The sequence below is a fragment of the Symphalangus syndactylus genome, chromosome 14 (assembly GCF_028878055.3).
Source record: "Symphalangus syndactylus isolate Jambi chromosome 14, NHGRI_mSymSyn1-v2.1_pri, whole genome shotgun sequence".
NCBI classification, from domain to species: domain Eukaryota; kingdom Metazoa; phylum Chordata; class Mammalia; order Primates; family Hylobatidae; genus Symphalangus; species Symphalangus syndactylus.
Window position 1 is genome coordinate 111,602,893 of NC_072436.2, and position 20,870 is coordinate 111,623,762.

General features: G+C 41.7%; 1 protein-coding gene and 1 long non-coding RNA gene across 32 annotated transcripts in view; one reads left to right on the forward strand and one right to left on the reverse strand.

Moving 5' to 3' along the window:
- Positions 1–20,870, reverse strand: part of RBFOX1 (RNA binding fox-1 homolog 1) — a 2,507,416-nt gene that overhangs the window by 403,930 nt on the left and 2,082,616 nt on the right. For 2 of the 30 annotated variants that reach the window (XM_055240505.2, XM_055240473.2), the window contains exon 1: positions 8,023–8,678. The exons of 21 other annotated variants lie outside the window; for them this stretch is intronic. In XM_055240505.2, coding sequence (XP_055096480.1) covers positions 8,023–8,166 — 144 coding nt within the window. In that variant the 5' untranslated portion in view covers positions 8,167–8,678. Of the gene's footprint in view, positions 1–7,466; positions 7,490–8,022; positions 8,683–20,870 lie in introns of those variants that run through there. 7 more of the 30 variants (XM_055240494.2, XM_055240484.2, XM_055240496.2 and 4 more) reach the window with 5 other exon arrangements.
- The window catches only part of LOC134732521 (uncharacterized), a 28,252-nt gene continuing 14,876 nt past the window's right edge, over positions 7,495–20,870 (forward strand). Inside the window, exons 1-2 of one of the 2 annotated variants that reach the window (XR_010115794.1) lie at positions 7,495–8,027; positions 9,796–15,109. This is a non-coding gene — a long non-coding RNA (uncharacterized lncRNA). Of the gene's footprint in view, positions 8,028–8,744; positions 15,110–20,870 lie in introns of those variants that run through there. The other variant, XR_010115793.1, reaches the window with a different exon arrangement.

Here is a 20,870-nt window from a genome sequence, read left to right on the forward strand (position 1 = left end):
GTGGGTGCATTAATCATGTTAATTTGAGAGAAATGGAAAACACAAGTTTATGTCCAGCTTCAATAAACAAATCCTACATTTCTTTAACACGTTGCCTTCCTTTGTTTCGTTGTTGTTGTTGTTGTTGTTGTTATTGAGAGAGAGTTTCACTCTCGTGGCCTAGGCTGGAGTGCAATGGCACAATCTCGGCTCACTGCAACCTCTGCCTCCTGGGTTCAAGTGATTCTCCTGCCTCAGACTCCCAAGTAGCTGGGACTACAGGTGTGCTCCACCACGCCCAGATAATTTTGGTATTTTTAGTAGAGACAGGGTTTCACCATGTTGGCCAGGCTGGTCTTGAACTCCTGACCTCAAGTGATCCACCCGCCTCTGCCTCCTAAAGTGCTGGGATTACAGGCATGGGCCACTGCGCCCAGCCCTTCCTTCATTTCTTTAACAAACATCTATAGGCTGCTCACTGCATCCCAGGCACTGAGCTAACTGTTCCCATTTGTATCTTACTTAATCTCACAAAGAACAGTATGAAATGGTTATTCTAATCCCTGTTTTTCTGAAAGACCAATTAAGGCCCCAAATAAAAAAAAAAAAAAGTGTCTTGCTCAATTCAGCTGGATCAGCTAATTGAATAACAGAGTTCGGATTAAGCCTTCAGCTCATGACTTCTGTCCTACATACAACTTCAGAAACACTACCGTTTTTCAAAAAAAAAAAAAAAACTGTACTTTTGGGGAAGCTGACACCAACTGGCTCTAAATAGATCCGGGTTTTTCATCTGAATTTTGCAAGACACTTGAGATGGACAGCTGCAGTGTGTAAACCTCGCTGTTCCTTCTGGGTTTAGGTACCAATATTGTTCTCACCTTTCCTTAAGAGCAGGGCTTGCCCCATGCCTGGATTCAGGCAGAGAAAGAGGAAGCCGATCTATGAAAGGGAAAAACTGGGGATATTTGTTATTGGTTTTGATAAGGGGAATCTAGTCATTGAGGTGAATCCTGAGAAAACATCAAATGCCAAAAAAAGAAAAGGCTTATCAAGACTAAACCTTTTATGCATTTACTCATCATTCCTGGGAAATTGGAGTCACTTAAATCCTACAGTGGCTTCTACTTTGTTCTATGGCTGCAAAAGGAGAGAAAAAAATAGTCATTGCATCCCTGGGAACACACACTAACCTTCTGAATGCTTTCCAATCCAGTTCCACTTTCTAATTTTGATTCTGTTTCAAGACACATAAAGAAAAGGATCAAAACAGGGTAAGACTGCTCTTCGGCTAGAGCTTGGCTGAGTGCTAAGGACCACAGCAGCTTCCCAGTCCCAGCCCCATCATCTCAAAGCCCTCTTTGGGATGTAGATGTTGAATGTATGGCTATTTTCCTTTATTGTGCACTACTGGCTGCTGATCTGGCAGATGGAAAAAAAAAGCATCTCAAAGAACTTAACTCTAGCCTTGCCCCTTGCAAATTGGGTCAAGGTAGGGGAATGAGTAATTCCAGACCAGACATGGCAGAGGATTCCCAGGCAATCCAGCAGGCCAAGCGGAAGTTTTCCAAAATGTTGTACTGCATGCATGGTTCACAAGATGGCAAAGAGATGAACAGCGTAACAGACTATCTGTGAGGGCAGGGGCCTTTGCTTTGCTCCCTGGGAGAGTCTAGAAGGGCAGCTGGAGTTCCATAAACCTATCAAGAGTTCCATCAACATGGAATGGGTGGATGGACAGGTGAATGAATACACATTTAGTTCCACATATGCTGGGAAAGTGTGATCACAGGTGTGATTCAGTGACTATGTTTTACTTCGTTTGGGCAAGTCTATGTTTAATATATAAGTTAATTTTTAAAAATATTAAGTAGATATCAACTCTGGTAATGGGCAGATTGGCAGGACTTATGAAGTGGTGCCTGAATGTCTGAAGTTTGAGAAATACTGGACCACAACCATTATTTCCATGTTAATAAGTATGCCCCTTGATGAAGTTTTGATAAAATATACCAACAGGACTCTGGGCGCTCCACAGTCAACGTCAGTCTTTACAGTTTTGATCAACACCTTCTCCTTCTGTCTACCTCCTCCCCACCAGCCCTGGTTCCACATTCTGGCTCTCTCTTAGCCGGGATCAATCAGTCAGGGCTATAGCATGACAGGAAGATTGGAAACAGCAGTGAAAACCCTCTTTCCCCAAGCCATCTCGGGAGCCAGGACATTCCAACCACGCAAGTTCTTTCCTAATCGTATGCCAGGCTCAGGAACCGAATTTCACGATCCTGCAGAGAGAACTCTGGCCAGCTGTGTCTCCCAGCAGAGGCGGCCTGCGGGTCCATTGCTCATTTCGCTAGCTCGCCTGTATTCAGCATGGTTAAAGGGCCAGGACCAGGGATCTTCTGAGCCATTGTGCCTGAGAGCTGACCCTATCTGACACAGCTGCCCTCAGTAGGGCTGGGTGAGGCAAGCTGCATCATGCCAACAGCCACGGGCCAATGATCAGCCCGGCAGAGTTCTCTTGGGCAGCACCCGGCAATAGGAAACTTTATTGATAAATGGAACTTTCTTTGCTTTTCTTAATTGAATTAAACAGCACACTGGGACACCTCTCCCCATCCATTAAAAAGGTCTCTGCAGATGGGGCAATTACGCCCACACTTGTCAGCTCTGCTTCATTCACGGGATGACATGTCCTGCTCATCACCCAGCCCCCTTAGGCACAGAGTCAGCAACCCGATTTTGTTTACAATGCTGCAATTTCTTTCCCTTCCACAGGACTATTATTTGCCTGACAAATTACACTGTTTTTACCCGGCCTATATGAATAAACAAGCATTATGTTTCCTCTTGGGGCAGAGAACCCGGTTTAATGAATCAGAAAACCCTAAAAAAGACTGTCTACCATCAGTCCATCAGCTACTGGAGAATGACTCAAGGGTCAACTGTAAGGAAAACAGATGGTTGGTGAGCACTAATAACACGGACTTTCTCCAGCCGGGCAAAGGCAGGAGCGGCCACTTGCATGTTCTGACACACAAACTGCCTCGAAATGGCAGGCAGAGCAGGCGAATGGCACAAGGCTTTGGTCTGTGGATGAACAGATGCTTACAGTTTTCAGAAGTGATTGTTGGATTAAGCAGTTTTAATGCAGAGGCAGCCCAGGTGGCCCTGCAGTCCATGTCCACAACACGTGGCCCTCCATAGCTTCCCCAAAGGGGGGAGGCACAGATGACCCCCAGCTCACCTGAAATGTGGGCCTTACCTGGCTGATAACAGCCTAACATTTCATGCCTTCTCTTAATTGGAAAAGAGCAGAGAAACAAGAAAGATTGGTTAACCAGTTTATGACATAAGACATCCCTCTGGAAAGAGACTGAGGGACCTTTCTTCTATCAGGCAGCCACCTGGGCCTGGAAATGTGCTCATCCCAGCCACTTAAATTCCTTTAAACAATTCAGATATGAAGCTAATCTAGCCTAATTCTTTTCTGCGTTATTGACACTATCCACCACCCCCAATCCACAGCACTATCTAATAAATCAACATGGGATTAAGCCAAAAAGGAATAATGTGATAAAATGCCATTTTGCTCACTATAAATCATCAGATGGAGTAACACAAGGTAAGTAACTGCAATGAGAATTGAACTTTTCTACACAGCCATAATTGTTATGACCTACCCAATGTTTCCAAAATTTATAACCATGGCTGGTGCATGGGGCCAACCTCCCCAACTTCTGCAGCCTTATGTTCGAGAGCCCATCTTCCCCAGGTGATTCTCTGCACTGAGAATCGCTTTCTAATTAAAGAGAGAAAGAGTTGATATGCAGGTTTCAGTTCAATTGCTTTCGATCTGAAGATGTCCACAGTGAGCAATGGCTTCATTTACCGGGAATTACCCTTTGTACAAACCACTTCACTACTTAAAACAAACCACATGGATCATCATTAAGTGGGAAAAATTACCAATCTTCGAATACTGACAATGGCATGGCCCACTTTAGAGGCTCTTTTCTGCCCCCTCTAATGTGGATTTTAAGCATTTGACGTAGTTTTAAATTTAGGCTGATAAAAAGGTTCTCAGTGAATAGCGCTTGACAGATGAGAAGCTTTCTCAGAACAGTACTGAGAGATGCTGATGGTAGTGTAAGAACAGAGAAAATTAAGTTAATATGCTACTGATCCCCTTTCAGGGCATTAAACTCAGTGAAAAAAAAAAAAAAAAAAAAACAGCTCTGGGTGGAATCTGACACGCAGTTTGCATCAGAAAACAAATCTCATCATCCATCCAGTCTGTTGCCTCACCATACCTTACCATGAGATGGGTGCTATGAAGTTTGCCCTCTGTTACTTAGAATGGAAATAAACCATCTCTAGATTTCTATGTCCTGTGTGTACATGCGTGTGTGTGGCTGTTTTCTATTTCTTCTCTATCAGGAAAACAAAATAGGTTCTCCTTTGACCTAGCTTGCTGCAAACCCCTAATGTGGAATTGTATTCAGAATTATTCCTCAAAGCGGGAATGGTTCCATGAGGACTTACTTTGGAACGTGGAAGATTCTGTATTGGGGATATGTGAGCTCGAAGTTCAGCTTCAAGAAAATTCACCATCAAAGAAGACACAGCATGAAGCCACTGCAGTGTATCAAGAAAGGAGATTGAGGCAGGGACTTCCCTGGACAGCAAGATTGAAGCCAATTGCTTCAAGGACTACTTGTCCATTCCATCTGAAAGTGGTTGATGATCACAAGATATATGCACTATACTAGATGTGTTTGTATATGTGTCTGTGTGTATGTATACACATCTGTGTGTTCCTATGTGAGTATATCACTGGGTCCGATATCTAGACGCCAAAAGGACTATTTAGCATTATCCCACCTTGCAGCTCTAAACTGTAGTAACATCTCGGATGTGGAGGAAAAAAGAGGAGGAGGAGAAAACAAAAGAAATCATAGCTGTAAGTAAACACTTATCTAGATAAAAGTTATTGGGACATATAAATAAGTGAAACAGGGTAAGTCAAATAATGTAAACATCATAGTTGCCTCTTCATTGGCCTAAAGAAATAAATTATTCATGGCAAAAGTGACATGTTGTCACTTACACTTGGCCATTCAGAGTAGACTCCGATGCTGAGGCACCCCGATTGATTTTTGTTTTTATGAGTTGTCTTATGGATAAATCTGGGATAATTTAGGAGGAAAGGTTGGATGTTCATGCTGAGACAAAGAAAGCATTTGATGAAGTCATTTTCCTTAGCTGTCGGATAAGAAATAACCATATGAAACTGCATTCCAGAAATTATACTTCAGGGAAGACTCGATGGCCCCTGATCAGAGTTTGTGGATATATAAAACAAAATGATAAATGCACCAAAATGAGATCAATGTGGGTTGATTATTTTCTTATGTGATTGCTGATCTCAGTGATGAAGACTTCTGAATTATGTTTATTTCTAAACAATTATAAAATAAAATTGTTTTCAGTGAAGGTGTCACATCATAAATGTTGCCTGATTCATCCATTTGATCAATTTACTTTGAGATCAAAGATTAGCCTTCTGTTCACCAAAATTAGCTAGAGATCCAATAATAGCTACAGATTAAAGGCAGATAAAAAATATAGTAGTGGTGTCTGGGTACAAGAGACATAAATCATATCGATAAGTAGTATGCGGAGATTAAACTATTTCACACTCTTAATCAGCCGATTGTCTGGATTGCTAAATAAAATAAGTGACTTGCGACTTTTAAACAAACTATCATGACAGTAATGGCCAGGAGAGATGACTCCAGGTATATCACTTCCACCCTAGCGGTGAGCTTCCAGGAAGGGCTAGAAAACCTAATTCTGAATGAGACAGGCAAAAATAAATGACTGCCTTTATTACACTTCAGGCATTTAGAGTAGCTCAGAGAAAATGCCCACACACACACACACACACACACGCACACGCACACCATTCCCACATTATGTCATAGTATCACATTATAAACACTTTCACAGATAGCACTGCAAGTCCTTTCAGGGGAGGGGGAGATGCATTCCAAAGCACATTTCAAAATCCATCCTCCATCTATCTTCATATGGAACCATGATGCTGATTTAGTCACTTCTAAATATTTGTTGTGGCTGCCAATGTTTTCTTCAAGCCTCCCCTTTCCAGAGCAGGGGTGTTTTTCCTCGTGGGAGAGACTGCCTGGAAGATGCTGAGAACCTTTGTGTTTATCTTATATGTTTGTTCTTCTCATGGCAAGAATAACCTCTCCCTCAAAGTCACTATCTTCTTTCCTAAGTTGTGCCCAAATGAGTAAGCCAATTTAATAATTTAGAAGGCAGAAACATGGATTTTTGAAATCCATGTTTTTTTAAAAAAAAAAAAAAATACCAACACCACCACACAAAGGAACAGAGAACATTGAGTACCTATAGCATTCTACTTGCCAGGTAAATGATATTCAAATTGATTAATAAATAACATGAAAGAAGTAAATGTAAAAGGCAAAAGATCAACTCAGTAATAATTTGATAAATCCAACTGAGGCTTAGCATCTATAGAAATGCTCATTACAATTTTCTTCTGGTGGAAATAACTGGTATAAAATGCACACACACATACACATTTACACACACACCCACAGCAAAGGCACAGAAATTGTGGAAGATGAAGCATAAAATACGTTATCAATATTCCCTTGGGAAATATTTTCTGGCATGATTTACTCAATAATGAATGTAATAAAATAATATTGAAAAGAACAAATTTGTTCACAAGGTTTTTTTAAGACTGTTCTCAAAAAGACGTGCAACAGAAAATACATCTAAGAAATATTTTCTGGAGGCAACCAACTTGATAGAAAATCACCCAACTGTTCAAAACAGAATCCTGACATTTTATAAAAACATATATTCCTTTAACACAGGTTGAAATTGAGGGTCTTGGGGAAGAGGGCCACTCTCAACTCTTGCAAAGGAAGTTCTGTTCACACACTCATGTTAACAAATGGTACTCTTGAAGTGAGTCCATGGAAAAACAGATAAAATGAGTATAACCACTGTAAACCTTCATAGAATAGGATGGAGATCCTGGGAGGAGGAAAGAATTTTCATTTGCATGACAAAACCCCTTCTAGCCCTTCAGTTCACATCCACAGCCCCTGCCCAATGACAGAGAGCTGGCCTGTCACCTTACAAGGGCAGTGTTGAGCTATTTCCCAAGCCCAGGGACCAACTCAGGAAGCAACCCTTCCAATAAAGAAAGAATGACAGAGCAGAGAGGGTCCCAAGGAAACACCCTGAGAAAGACAGGGAGTAAGGTGTCAAAAGACTGAAATGTGTATAATGAATGGAAAACAAAGCAAACACAGACTCCCTCAGCAAGACCACTAAGGAGAAGTGAAAGGGAGAACCCCCCCCACACACACACACACACAAAAACACCCTTACACATGCCAACAAAGACAACATCCTAAACAGCTCACCTTCATCACAGCATTGCCAGTGAGTTTGAAGGCAGACTGGGGCTGACACACTCCAGAAATTCAAATGCTCCAATCCCATGCGGACCGAATATAGCACCACACAAACTTAGGAAAACACACACACACACACACACACACCACACACTTTTCCTTTCCACTCTCTATTAAATCAGCTGAATTAACACTACTGGCACCGGAATGCCTCCACAAAGATTCAAACTCTTAGCATCAAAGGGGTCTTAGACTCAGATCACCAAGAAAGGCACTGACACAAGGAAGATGGTAGCAAGGAAAAGGCAGTTTTCCATTTCAAACTCCCGGTACCCAGGCTAGGCATCAGGCGGTTTTAAAGTATTCAGACAGGTGCAGAAACATCTCAGCGCGAGGTGCCCGGGCTCCACAGAGAGCGGGAGGCTTTCATCCACCCTTTCCATCGCAACGCGGGAGCCCCCTCCTCAGAACCTCTGTAAGGCACCGAAGCGCAGCCCAGTACGCACGGGGACCCATCTGGCCGAGCCCCGGGAAAGCAGCCACCGAGGGCAGACGCGCGCCTTACCTGCTGTAAGTACATAAAAGTCAAGGCACACGAAAGCTGGGGACACATCCCCACGTTGGGGAGCGCCACGCAGGTGGCCCCCGTCAGAGGATGCTGCATCATGTCTCTCTGGCGCCCGCCGAGCCCGAGTGGGGACGCTCGCATGCAATCACGTTGCTCTCTGCCTGGGCGCTACAATTTTTTTTTTCTTTTTAATTTTGCTGGTTATCTAAGTCAACGACCGGTGGCTCGCGCTCTCTCTCTCTCTCTTTCTGTCTCTCTCTCTGTCTCTCTCCCCCTCTCTCTTCCTCCCTCCCCCCACCGCACCCCGCCGGTCCCTCCTCCCTGGCTCTCCCTGCCTGGGGATGTGCTAGATCCCGGCGTTCCTCTGTCTCCAACTAAAACACTTGCGGGGACCTGGAAACTAGTTGGTTCCCTTCGCGCGGTCGTCTGGCTTTTCCGGGTTGTTGGGCCTGCTTTTTGATCACCCAGAAAGTGGAAGGAGCCCCCCACCCCATGCCCCTGTGAAGGTGACACGAGAACGGGCAGAGGGAAGTTCTCTGAAAGGTGCAGGGGGTGCGCTGCCCTCCCGAAGAGGCTGAATGGGAGGGGGGCAAGGATAGCGCGAGGGAGGGAGGGGAGGAAAGGGTGGGATGGAGGTAGAGAGGGAGAGAGAGGGAGGGGGGGGAGAGAGAGAGAGAGAGAGAGAGAGAGGAAGAGAGGTTTTGACTCACACTGAACCTCACTCCGTTGGTCCTGATGCTGTCTGTCTCCTCATTTGTCAAATGGGTCCAGGGGAAAGATTTTTTTTCCTTCCCTCCCCTTTGCTTTTTTAAAAAAATTATTTATTAGTTTTTGTTTAAAAAAAAAACCCTCACCAAAATTTAAATTGGGTCTGCTAAAACCCTCTCCGGGTGAGCAGGCGAGCGAGCGCCCCGCGTGCCCGGCATCAGGCGAGCTGGACAATTAGCACGATGGCCCAGCTGGGACCCACAGTGGTAGATGGTGGTGGCGGTGCTTTTGCCCGATTCCTTGCCAAATAAACACAGAAAAGGGATTTCCCCTCCTCAGGAGGTGGAGTGCTGAGACGTTAGGGGCTGGGGGCAGGAGGGAGCTTGGGGGCTGAGGGAGGGGAGGAGGTTTCTGCGCCCCCCAGCAGAGCACCGAAGCGCCGATGCACCCCCGGGCGTTTGGGGCGCAGCTTTCGCTCTGTGCCTCGCCTTGGTTGGGCAGGCAGCCCCGAGCACAGTGAACCAGCCCCTGAGCTGTTCAATGAGAGCAACTGCCCAGGCTGGCGTGGAAATCAAGCCTGTTGGACTAACGTGCCAGCTCGGGGCGACTGGAAGGGGGCTTCTTCCAGCCCAGAACACCCGCTCCTCTCAAATTATAAATGCACAGGGTAGGGAAGTCCGTGTCTGATAAGAGATTACTCCGTCGGCTGCAGGCAACAAATTACAATGGTTTATTTATTTTTTTATTCTTGCCTGTCCAGCCCTCCTTGGCCAAATTAACATTCTGCTCTTGCAAGCGGGTCTCCCCTCCCCTTTATTTTATGAAGTAATCATTATTCATTAGTAGATTTCGTTAGTCTTTATGCAATAAAATAGGATGTGATCTGCAAATCAAAAGAAAATATTAAGACTCTAACTCGTCCTTGGTCCGCACAGGAAAAAAAAAAAGCACATCCTTGCATTCTTGGCAGCAATAAAATCGTGATCAGAAATAGTAGCCATATTTCTTTTAATATAGATCTTGACCCAGTGATTGGATTTTCTTTTTTTTGTTTGTTTTCAGACCAAGAGATCAGCTGTCTAAACAGCAGCTTTTTTGATCGTTGGGCTTTCTGAAAGAAACCTTGCTTACAGCTTCTCACTGACCAGCAGGACGGAACCGTACCTGAGAGGGGATGGGGGCTCTCTCACAAAAGAATATTTGGGGCAGAACCCTGGAACTGGCCACCAGGGACATCCCAAATGTCCCCTCCTCCTCAGGGCTCACCCCGACATCCTCACCCAAACGAAGGCTCTGAACCCAGCCATCAGCTCGCAAGGCACAACTCACTTTGCAGGCTCATCAAAATGCTTTCTGAAGAAAAGAGAACTAATTATCCCACGGCTCTATTTTTTGTTGTCACTCTGTTTGAAATAACTATAAAGTCTTCACTCTGCCTAACACTAGGCCCCAACCCGCTGTTTCTTTCTACTTTTCATCTTGCAAAACCAGTGCCTCCAACCTCTCTGGGGCTCACACATCCCATCAATTTATCAGGGACACAGTAGCATGTTTAACCCTTTAGCCCTAGGCAGAAGTTCATCCAAGGGATTGGGAAAGTAGAGGCTGGTATTCTGTACTGCTTTTATTGGGGGGTGCTGGCAGTGGTTAGTTTGAAAAATGTTTGCTGTACGTTGCATCAGAAGTCACATTCATGGGACAAGCTTCTATTAACAAATACAAGAATTCCCTCTTTTCTTCTCTTACTTCCTACCTGCCTTTATTTATTTATTTTTGCATTCACAAAACTAAAGAGAAAGTCACTCCACAGAACACAGATGGAATAAAAGGCCAACCATTCTAATCCTCACTCTCCCTTTCCCATTCTTTACTGTTGCCTCAAGCAATCTGATGTACTGACGTGTTTGCACTGCTTTCCTTTTTTTTTTTTTTTCTCTTGCTGGCATTGGAAAAGCCTGTAAATACCCCAAGAAGAGGAGAGAATTTTTTCCTTCAGTTCATTTTCATAAGAAACATGATAAATAATACATGGCACTTTAATAAGACTTTATCTGAATGGTTTAATGAAAAACAAATACATTATGTAAAGACCCAATAAATGCTCTTGGCTGCGCTGAGGCAATACAGATTTTCCAGTCCGTTTTCTCCCCAAAGTTGGAACCCCTCAGTGGTGATTAGATCCCCACAGATCTATCCTGCAATAACAGCTCAGCCTTTCCCTTAAACTTCAGTTTTCACAGTCAGACACACTGAAGATCTGCAAAGTACAACAATGAGAACGAGACCTAAATCCACATCAAAATTATTTGGAGTCAGGCTCTGTTCTCTGGATAACTAAACCTGAACATCTCTCCACCAGTGCATGCAAACACAATCACACACGGGGACAAGACCCCTCCCCATAAACACTGCAACTATATTAAGGAGCCCAGAGGAACACTTTCCCATTGATAACATCAGTGCTCCTTAATCAGGAATAGGGCATCCAATGACCCCAAATCAAATGGTAGCATCATATCCACAACCATTGCTCACTTGATGACAACACTTTGCCAGCCTTTTAAACAGCATCTGGGGATAGCAAATTTGAATTCCATCTCAACAGAGACTGAGAAAGAGCCATGTCAAGGCCACTAGCTCTGGCATGATTCTCCAACATCAATAAATGGGAGAAGTGGGGAAAGAAAATACCCTTATCTCTCCATAAAAAAAATTTCTGGGCATTCAGCGTCACATGGGTTAATATGCATTCAAGGGCCACCCTGCCTGCATTTAAGCTACAAGGACGCTTAATGGAATGGTTATACATACCCCACAGGAAGCTGAAAAAGTGCAGGAAAATTGGCAATAAATAATGTCATCTTGAAATGAAACTTCCTTAGGCAGAAGGCAACTACCCAAGTTTTAATTTGACTCATAAAATAATATTGTAACTTTTTTTCTTCCCCCAACTTTGCCGGCAATTTAAAAGAAGAATGGAAACCATTTTTTTCTTTTCTCATTTTCATAATTATTTATTATAACTTCCCAAGGCTGTTAACATAGCAGACATTCCACTAAAAAAAAAAATACCTTCTATAAGAGTTGCCATACCTCAGAGCAAGAAAGACTCCAGTTCGACAGAAAGAAGGACTTGAACTTCAATGTAATCATCTATACTGGGGTTAGCTCAGTGGCAATGTCAAGGTGTAACTTAGAAATATTTTACTTTCACTTCCAAATTTAATGTGGGGGACAATATAGTCTCCATCTTCATTAAAATGAGCATGAAAATATCTTTAGAAAACTTTATTATTTATCTGTATCAAAAGCACTTTGAGTCACTGACTTGTTCGAACACCTGAATCATATTTAGTTAGTGCTGATCTCATTCCACGCACTGTTCTAGCCCCCAGGTCTGCATCGGTGGGGCCGGACAAACAAAGGTCCCTGACATTAGACAGTTTACATTCTAGTGGGTGGGGGAGGGGTGGCAGAAAGTAAATAATACAGAGAAGAAATAAGTACAGTACAATAGATGGTGGTGAGTGCTGTGGGAAGCATAATAGGCAAGATCAAGATCAGGGAATTAGGGAAACCAGGGTAAGGCAGACAGCAGTGAAATCTACCTAAAAAGTGCACTTGCTCTGAAAAAAATGCAGTTTCAGCTTCAAGAAAGCCCCCCTTGCATCCTGCTCCTTCCAATCTTATTGCCTAAGCCTCAACTTTGTTTAATACAGATGGTCTCCGACTTGCGATGGGGTCACATCTGGATAAATCCATGGTAAGGTGAAAATATCCTATGTCGAAAACATACTTTCTACTTATGATATTTTCAACTTACAAAGGGTTTATCAGGACATACCCCACTGTAAACTGAGAAGCATGTCTACATGAATTCTGGAGTTCTCTTGGGTCAATCTACTAGGGGTAGCGGTGAGAAGTTTGGCACTTCTAATGTAGACATTAAGCTGGCCTGTTGGCCTCTAGAATGTCTCAGCCCCGATGGTCCCTCTGAGCTGTATTTTGCAGAAGCTCCATTTCTCAGACACAGTTTCTCTAGGCAAAACACGATCACTCCACACTAAGTCAGAGGGTCCAGGATTTTGGCAGCGCTCAAATGAGAACAGCGCTCCTTTTTCAGAGTAAAGGGCTTTGTCCCAGGCAGAACCAATTCCAACCATTCAGCAGCAATTGCTTTGCATGTAATGACAGGATCGAGATTAGAGCCTGCTTCTGTGTAAAGGACCCTCAAACTCCTCTAGCTTTCTAGCCTGGGTGTGGGTTGTCAGTGAGTCCAGGACTAAAAATAAACCATGTTTGCAAGAGCAGAAATACAAATGCAGGCAACACCCAGTTCACAACTAGCTCCCACTACAAATGCGCTTTTCAAAATTACATTGGTACTTTAGAACACTTTATGGCCATCTTTTGCCTAAAAGACTGACATAGTTAACAAATAAAATCAAATAATTAAATGAATAAAATGCCTACCAATAATATATAGATTTCACATCACTCTGGAGAAATGGGTAACCTGAAACACAGATGGTGGGAATCAAAACTGGTAGTCCTGGAGATGATATTAATATTTTGGTGCTCACTATCAAAATCTAAAATATGCACATCTTTCAAAGTAACTATTCTAATTCTAGATATCTGTCCTGCTGAAATACTTGAGCTAGATACATGACACATAAACCAGGATATTCACTCCAGCATTGCTTGTAAAAGCAAATAGAGTTGACCCACGTACAAGACAGATTTGAACTATACAGAACCACATATGCGCAAATTCTCTGCCACCTGAGAGACCCAGAGACAGCAAGACCAAACCCTTATCTTCCTCGTCCTCCTCCTTCTCCTCAGCCTACCTCATGTAAAATGACGAGGATGAAGACATTTATCATGATCCACTTCTACTTAGTCAATAGTAAATATGCCTTCTCTTCCTTATGATTTTCTTAATATTTTCTTTACCCTAGCTTACTTTATTGTAGGAATACATATATAATGCATATAACATACAAAATATGTTTTAATCCACTGTTGGCTTCAAGTCAATAGTGGGCTAATCATAGTTTTGGGGAAATCAAAAGTTACACACAAATTTTGGACTGGGCATGTTGGCTCACGTCTGTAATCCCGGCACTTTGGGAGGCCAAGGCGGGTGGATCACTTAAGGACAGGAGTTCCAGATGAGACTGGCCAAGATGGTGAAACCCTGTGTCAACCAAACATACAAAAATTAGCCCTCAGGCACAGTGGCACACATCGGTAGCCCCAGCTACTTGGGAGGCTGAGGCATGAGAATCACTTGAACCCAGGAGGCGGAGGTTGTAGTAGGCTGAGATCATGCTACTGCACTCCAGCCTGGGCAACACAGTGAGTCTGTCTCAAAAAAAAAAAAAAAAAGAGCTATACACAAATTTTCTGCTTTGTGGTGGGTTGATGCCTGTAACCCCCATGTTGTTGAAGGGTCAAATGTAATAAACAGCAATAGGGGATAAATAAAACAAGGTATAGCACATGCATGCAATGCACCAGTTAAAAAGAATGAGGGGCTTCTGTGTGTCTTTCCTTGGAAAAATCTCTAAGAAAGTTCTGTAAGTAGTTTCAGGATATATATAATAAAATTTCACATGTGAAAAATCAAACCAAAACCAACAGCAAAACTCCACAATTCTTTAAAAATATGTGTGTGCATGCATATAAACATCCACAGAAGTATGTGCATATGCATGTGCATAAAATAGGCATACATGCAGTCATGTGAAATGCATACAAAAGGGCCCGGAAAGACATAAGTCAATCCAATAAATGCTTTTGAATCTAGGGTAATAGAGGAGGGGCTATTGGGGGGATTTCAATTTTTACTCTGTACAGATTTATGTTGCTTAGATTTTCACAATAAGAATGTGTCTGTGTATTACTTTTATAATAAAATGAAACAGTTATATTATTATCATTGCTACTACAACTACCACTATGACTGTTGTTATTATAAAGACCCCAGGCTACATGTTCCTAAAGAATAATTTTTTCCTAATGGTGGTAACTTTCCCTGGCTAGTACATGAAAACCTGCTTAAAGCCACTACTGAGTTGCAATATTCTGGATGATTAACATCCACAACAAAAAAGGGAATGGACTAAGCTACATAGCACCTTAGTGTCCATAGAGGATTTCAGTAACCCAGAATCTCGTATCCCTTTACAGCATAACTTCTTAGGGACAATGTTTTCTGCTTATCTCGTCAGAAATCAAAATAAAAATACCCACATCTTCATCCTACCCCTTCCTCGAGTGCCAAGGCTGCTGAGAAACGGACTGCCAGGTTGGAAACCTGCATACGTTTCTGGAGAAGACAAGGGATGCAACTGATTTGCAAACCCAGGTATGTCTGATTCTCAATTACCCATCTCACAGGGTGAGGTAGTTTGTCTTTACACCAAGCCTCACATATAAAGCAGATGTGGAAAATGAGTTTGTCCTTTTTTTGTTCCTACAAGCCATGGCCCAAACTGCCTTCCCTCTTCCCTGCAGGCACAATGAAGAGAAAGCTCAGCAGGTACAGACAGTGTCTTCTCCCTTGACCATTGAGCCTTGTCTCTTCTCCTATCATCTCACTGGCTACTGACTAGGGCTCCCATGGAGTGCAAGCTTGGAAAATGGGATCTTTCAACCCAGTTCTTCCCCCAACAGGAGGTTCTGCTGTAAGCCACTCGGCAGGATGTCTGCATTTACCTTTACAGATACCTATACTGCTCACATTTTTGAGGGTGAACAGAAACACAGGACTCAGGGGCAGAGGGAAGTGACACAAAGCTAGGCTCTTCTTAACTCCTGCATTTCTGCAAGTAGAGGAACAGAACTGCTACAAACGAGCTCCTAGGAAACACCATGAATGTCTAAAGCTATTGTGGATTCCAGTCTGCACACCAAAGAAAGGCCCAAAGAGTCCCAGGACTCTGAAAATGGTTGCATGGCCCACATCCATGGCCAGGGACAGGCTAGGGAGCCTATTCATTGCAGCAAAAGCAGCCATATGCCCATCATGAAGGCATTCTGCATCTACAGAAACACACAAACTCATTTAAATTCAAGCTCTGCTACTTGCAATCTATTGGGAACATGAGCATGTGAGCTAACCTTTCCGAGCCTTCGTTTTTTTCATCTGTAAAATGGGGCCAATGGTAGCACCCTTACAGAACTATAATGATTCTCAGACTTCTTGTCCCATAGCCCTCAATTACATGGACAGCTCCAAGAAAAGTTTAAAAACGGTAAAGAGATTGCATGAAAATTAACAGCTTTTAAATTTCTTGCCAAGGTAGTACATTCATACATACACACATAAACTCATATACACTGTCTACTATAATCAGCATTTAATAAAAGAAACAGCATTTTACACCAAAATGCAAAAAAAAGGACATAACCTGAAAATAAAGGACAGTCCTTCAAATTGATTAAATTTAAGTCTATTAAAACTTTCACTAAATTGCCCTTAATTTTCTCATTTAGCTGCAGTCTGTTGAAAATGTCATTACAGAATCCAATGAGTCTGTGGATCGGCATTTGGGAACCACCGAGATAATGAATGTAAAGTGCTTCTTAGCATAGGCACTGGCACACCAAGTACCAACAATACTTGTTAGCTATCACGAGGAGACTAAAAAACAATTAATAGTTACACTCTTTAGGCTTGAATAATTTCTCTTTACCCCCACAGGTTCACTGCAGCAAATCACACCAAACACCCTTCTCATTTCTGAGTTCCCTGAACCACACAGCAGCATGCCTTTCACTTAGGAGAGGCTTAATAAAGGTCAAATGAATTGAATTTGTTGGATCACCAGAGTTTATTCTTGTTCCCCAATGACTCAGCCCTGCTCATTCAAGGCCACCTGAAATATGGAGTTGTGATGGGGTATTTGGGAACTCTTTCTGGTTCATATGAGGGTATGCCTCAAACACAAACAGTGAGACTCCAAAAGGTGTGTACTCCCCTGAGTACTATTATTATGAGGTATTTTTATTTTCAGTCTCCAGTTGATGAAACCATCATTCCTCCTTCTTTGCAAAAAAAAATTACGCAAACGAAACCAACAAAGTCAATACATTTATGGACGGACTAACTTCAGATAAAATTTTTTTTTGAAAAGTTTCTTTTAAATGACATGGCACTATACAAAAATGTATAGATATCATAGACATCACCTTTCTGCCCTGGTCTTCTGAGTACACAATTTATTTAACCTTGCTAATGAATCAAATGAATGCAAGCTTACACATTAGCCCTTGTCAACTAAATTCTTCATCAACTGTATCTCACACAACATCAGGTCAAGTCCTCCACTATTTTGTGAAGACTGACAAGGGTAATACATGTTAGAAAATTACTTCTGGCCAGATGTTAATTAATTTTTTTCTGATCTTCACAAAATCCTGCAAGGTAGATTATTTTTATAGTTTCAATTTACATAAGAAGAAACCGAGGGCACAAGAAGTATCTATCTTATCCTTCTAATAAGAGATGGAAAACAGGGTTTTCTGGTCTGTTGAACAAAATGAGAAAGTATCCTTTTTAGCGGTGCTATACAAACAGCAGTAGAGATGCTGCTTACAAAATCACCATTTTCATCATCATCTTCATCATCATCATCATCATCATATTCATCATTTTTTACAACATCTAAACCTAGCAAGCACTTTTGGGAAGAACTACTCTATGCCAATTTATCTTCAAGCCTTCTTTTTCCAGGAATATATCACTGACCCCAGCCACCTAATTTTATCAAATGAAATTTTTCTAGGTTTCTTGTCCTTACTCAATTACAGCAGGGGTAAGTCCCACCCTATCTGCAGCTTGCCCTAAGCTTTTCAAAAGAAAAGATTGTGCTTCGGTCTTTTTTTTTTTTCTTGCCAACACTTTCTTATCATCATTCCTGGCAAAAGTGACAATTTATGGAGACAATGTTCTATCAGAGCAGCCAACTGACATATGACAAAACAGACCTGAGACACAGCAGGAAGAACCCCAAATTAAAAGGTACCCAGAGCAAGCAAATAACTTCAGTTCCTATAGCAGCTTTCCTGAAACAATCAACTCCAGGAGGTGATGCAAAGAGAAGGTGCAGCGTTTGGCGCTTGAGAGGGTGGAAGTCTGTTTCCAGTGCACAGGACTGAATGTAAGTGCGTGGGACAAGGAAGGGTAGGCGGCAGAGACAAAAACAGCTAAGTGGTGATTTCTCCTAATGAACAAGTGGGTGGGAAGGTCTACTTTGGGAACCCTCCACCCCACCCACTCTCTGTGTTTCGACTTCTGGATGAAACTCAAGCAAATCTGAAGGCAAACAAAGCCTGCAGAGGATTCTATTTTTCCTCTTTCATGAGCTTGGCTGCAAGGTTCTTTGACCCCAGAAATGCTCAGAAATTTTATCTTTAAAGTAAAAGATGAGTTGTCATCAAGCATTTCTGACTAGAAGTGACTTCACCTGTAACATCTCCAGCTCTGAATTAATCCACCTTGACCTCTACCTTCCCAAGGTCCCATCCTGGAACACAGGTCAAAGACACCCCAGGAATTCTTAGTCCCTGGCATAATTGCATACCTTCAAAGTCTGATGATTGTTGGAGGTGAGATAGGAAGGATGTAACGAATCATACAAAACTAGGTTTATCTGCAAAACTTACAAGGTTACACTGGGGATGTATCAGGTATTGGGTAGAAAACCTTCCTGGCTCTCAAAAATCTCACCTTGGCAAACAGATGATCTCTAGGATTCCAAGTCTTAGTCCCCAAATTGCAATTCACAATTACAGGCAGCTCATGTTCTCATAACCTCATCTGGCCTGCGAGTCCAGGTTCTTATATTCCCTGTCTCGGGGTTCCATTAAAAAGACCCACACATAAAACTAATTAACCCATTCTGCAATACATCCACTAAATGATGCATGTATGAGTAGACATGGAGATGGTGCCAGAGAGAATGGAAGATGTGATTCTCATTTTAAAAACATAGACAAGGATTGGTAGAGTCATCGTTCACTACCCATGAGTGATTGGTTCTAGGACCTTCCAAGGATACCAAAATCTACAGATGTGTAGTATTTGCTTATAACCTACACATATCCTCCTGTATACTTTAAATCATCTTCTAGGTTTACTAATACAATGCAAATTCCATGTAAATAGTTGTTTCAATGCATTGTTTAGGGAATAATGACAAGAAAAAAATGTCTGCACATGTTTAGCACAGACATAATTTTTTTCTGAATATTTCTGATCTGCAGTTGGCTGAATCTATGGATGCAGAACCCAAGGACGTGGAGGGTCAACTGTATGTATCACATCCTTGAAAATGACATTTGGCTATTCTAGTGCCCTCGACTTTGATTAAACTCTCTTGGTTCCAGACTTTCTCTTCCTTACTTCCTTTTCCTCTTCCTCCTTTACTTTTTGAGAGCCAGGTAACAAATTCACATCCTCACTCCTTCATTCTCTGTTTCCTGCTCCTTAAAAGCTTGGCAACAGTTGTTTCTGTGTCTTTGAGGGGATCATCTCTTATCCAGCTTTGCATCAAGCCATCTTTCCAAAACAAACCTGTACTCTCCATTAGAAGACCTATTGTGCTTACCAATGAAAACACAGCATTTCCTTCACCTGGTGTCAGACAAAATAATTCAAGACTATTTCAGTAGAGTGACATGTAAGAAAAAGACTATATATGTCCCTGGCTGGACTTTTTTGTGCACATGTACTGCAATGTTCTTTCATGCCTCATAGACAAAAAAATCTCGCTTGGCATCACTTCGTCCTTTGTTAGGTCTCTTACCTCCTATATCCTAATTGTCATCACTTTGCACAACACACTTCTGTTATATATTTGTGTATGTGTGTGTGTATATATAGATATAGTATTATATATATTTGATATATAATATGTTATATAATATATTATACATAACATATAATACATTATATATATCATATATGATACATTATATATAATATATCATATATTATATATGCATTATATATGGAATATATCATATATTATATATACATTATATATAATATATGATATATATGATACATTATATATAATATATAATACATTATATATTACATGATACATATTATACATATTATATATAATATATTATTATTATATATGATACATTGTATATAATATATAATACATTATATATTACATGATACATATATATTATGTTTATATATTATATGTGATTCATTATATATTATATATAATACATTATATAGTACATTATAATTTTATATATAGTAATGTAGCAATGGCTATGATACTCTTCACACACTTGTGAAGGATTTGCAGTAATGATTGAAAGCCATTGCATCAGACTCTTTGCATCCCTAGCCTTGAGCTCTCACAGGCTGCATCTCAGGAATCATCATCAACTTCAGACCGCCTCCTGCATGTCTCAGTGCCAAGGTCCTATCCTTGCTGCTATTTTAACATTCCCCCAAACAAATGCATCTGCCCATGCTGCTCTTCCTCTGTTGACTTACCTGTTTGTTAATGGAAGCACCTCTCTGCCATTTACTTAACCTTGAAAGCTCAACATTTGTCCTTCACATCTTCCTTTGCTGCTCTGAATAGTCAATTGGTTCCTAAATTGTATCATTTTTAACCCTTCCATCTCCCAACTATTAAGGCTGTCTTAATTTTCCATTGCAGATATACTAGTACATCACATTATTTTATTTAGCCTAGATTTTTAGAAAAGGAGGGAAAAAGCTACACTTACCTAAGTTCCTTTGCTCTCAGTCTCAGCTCTTCCCAACTCATACTTCACATTGGTGCCACAGAGCAATTTTAAATACCCAAAACTAAGGATGTCAGTCTTCTGTTCAAAAGGCATCAGTGACACCTTCCGCTGGTGAGGGCACAGTATTGAGTGCTTTAAGCTGGTTCTGCACATCTTACCTTGCAACGTAACTGGTACTTCTTCTACATATCTCCCTCTGTCCAGATACTGGTCACCTTGAACCTAGGGCTATAATCACTTATGCCCAGTGCATGTTAAAACCTCTCCAAATATATGTTCTTTGGCTGAACTGCTTTAATGATATGAATGTACAAATCCCAGAATGCCCAGTGCCTGGTTAA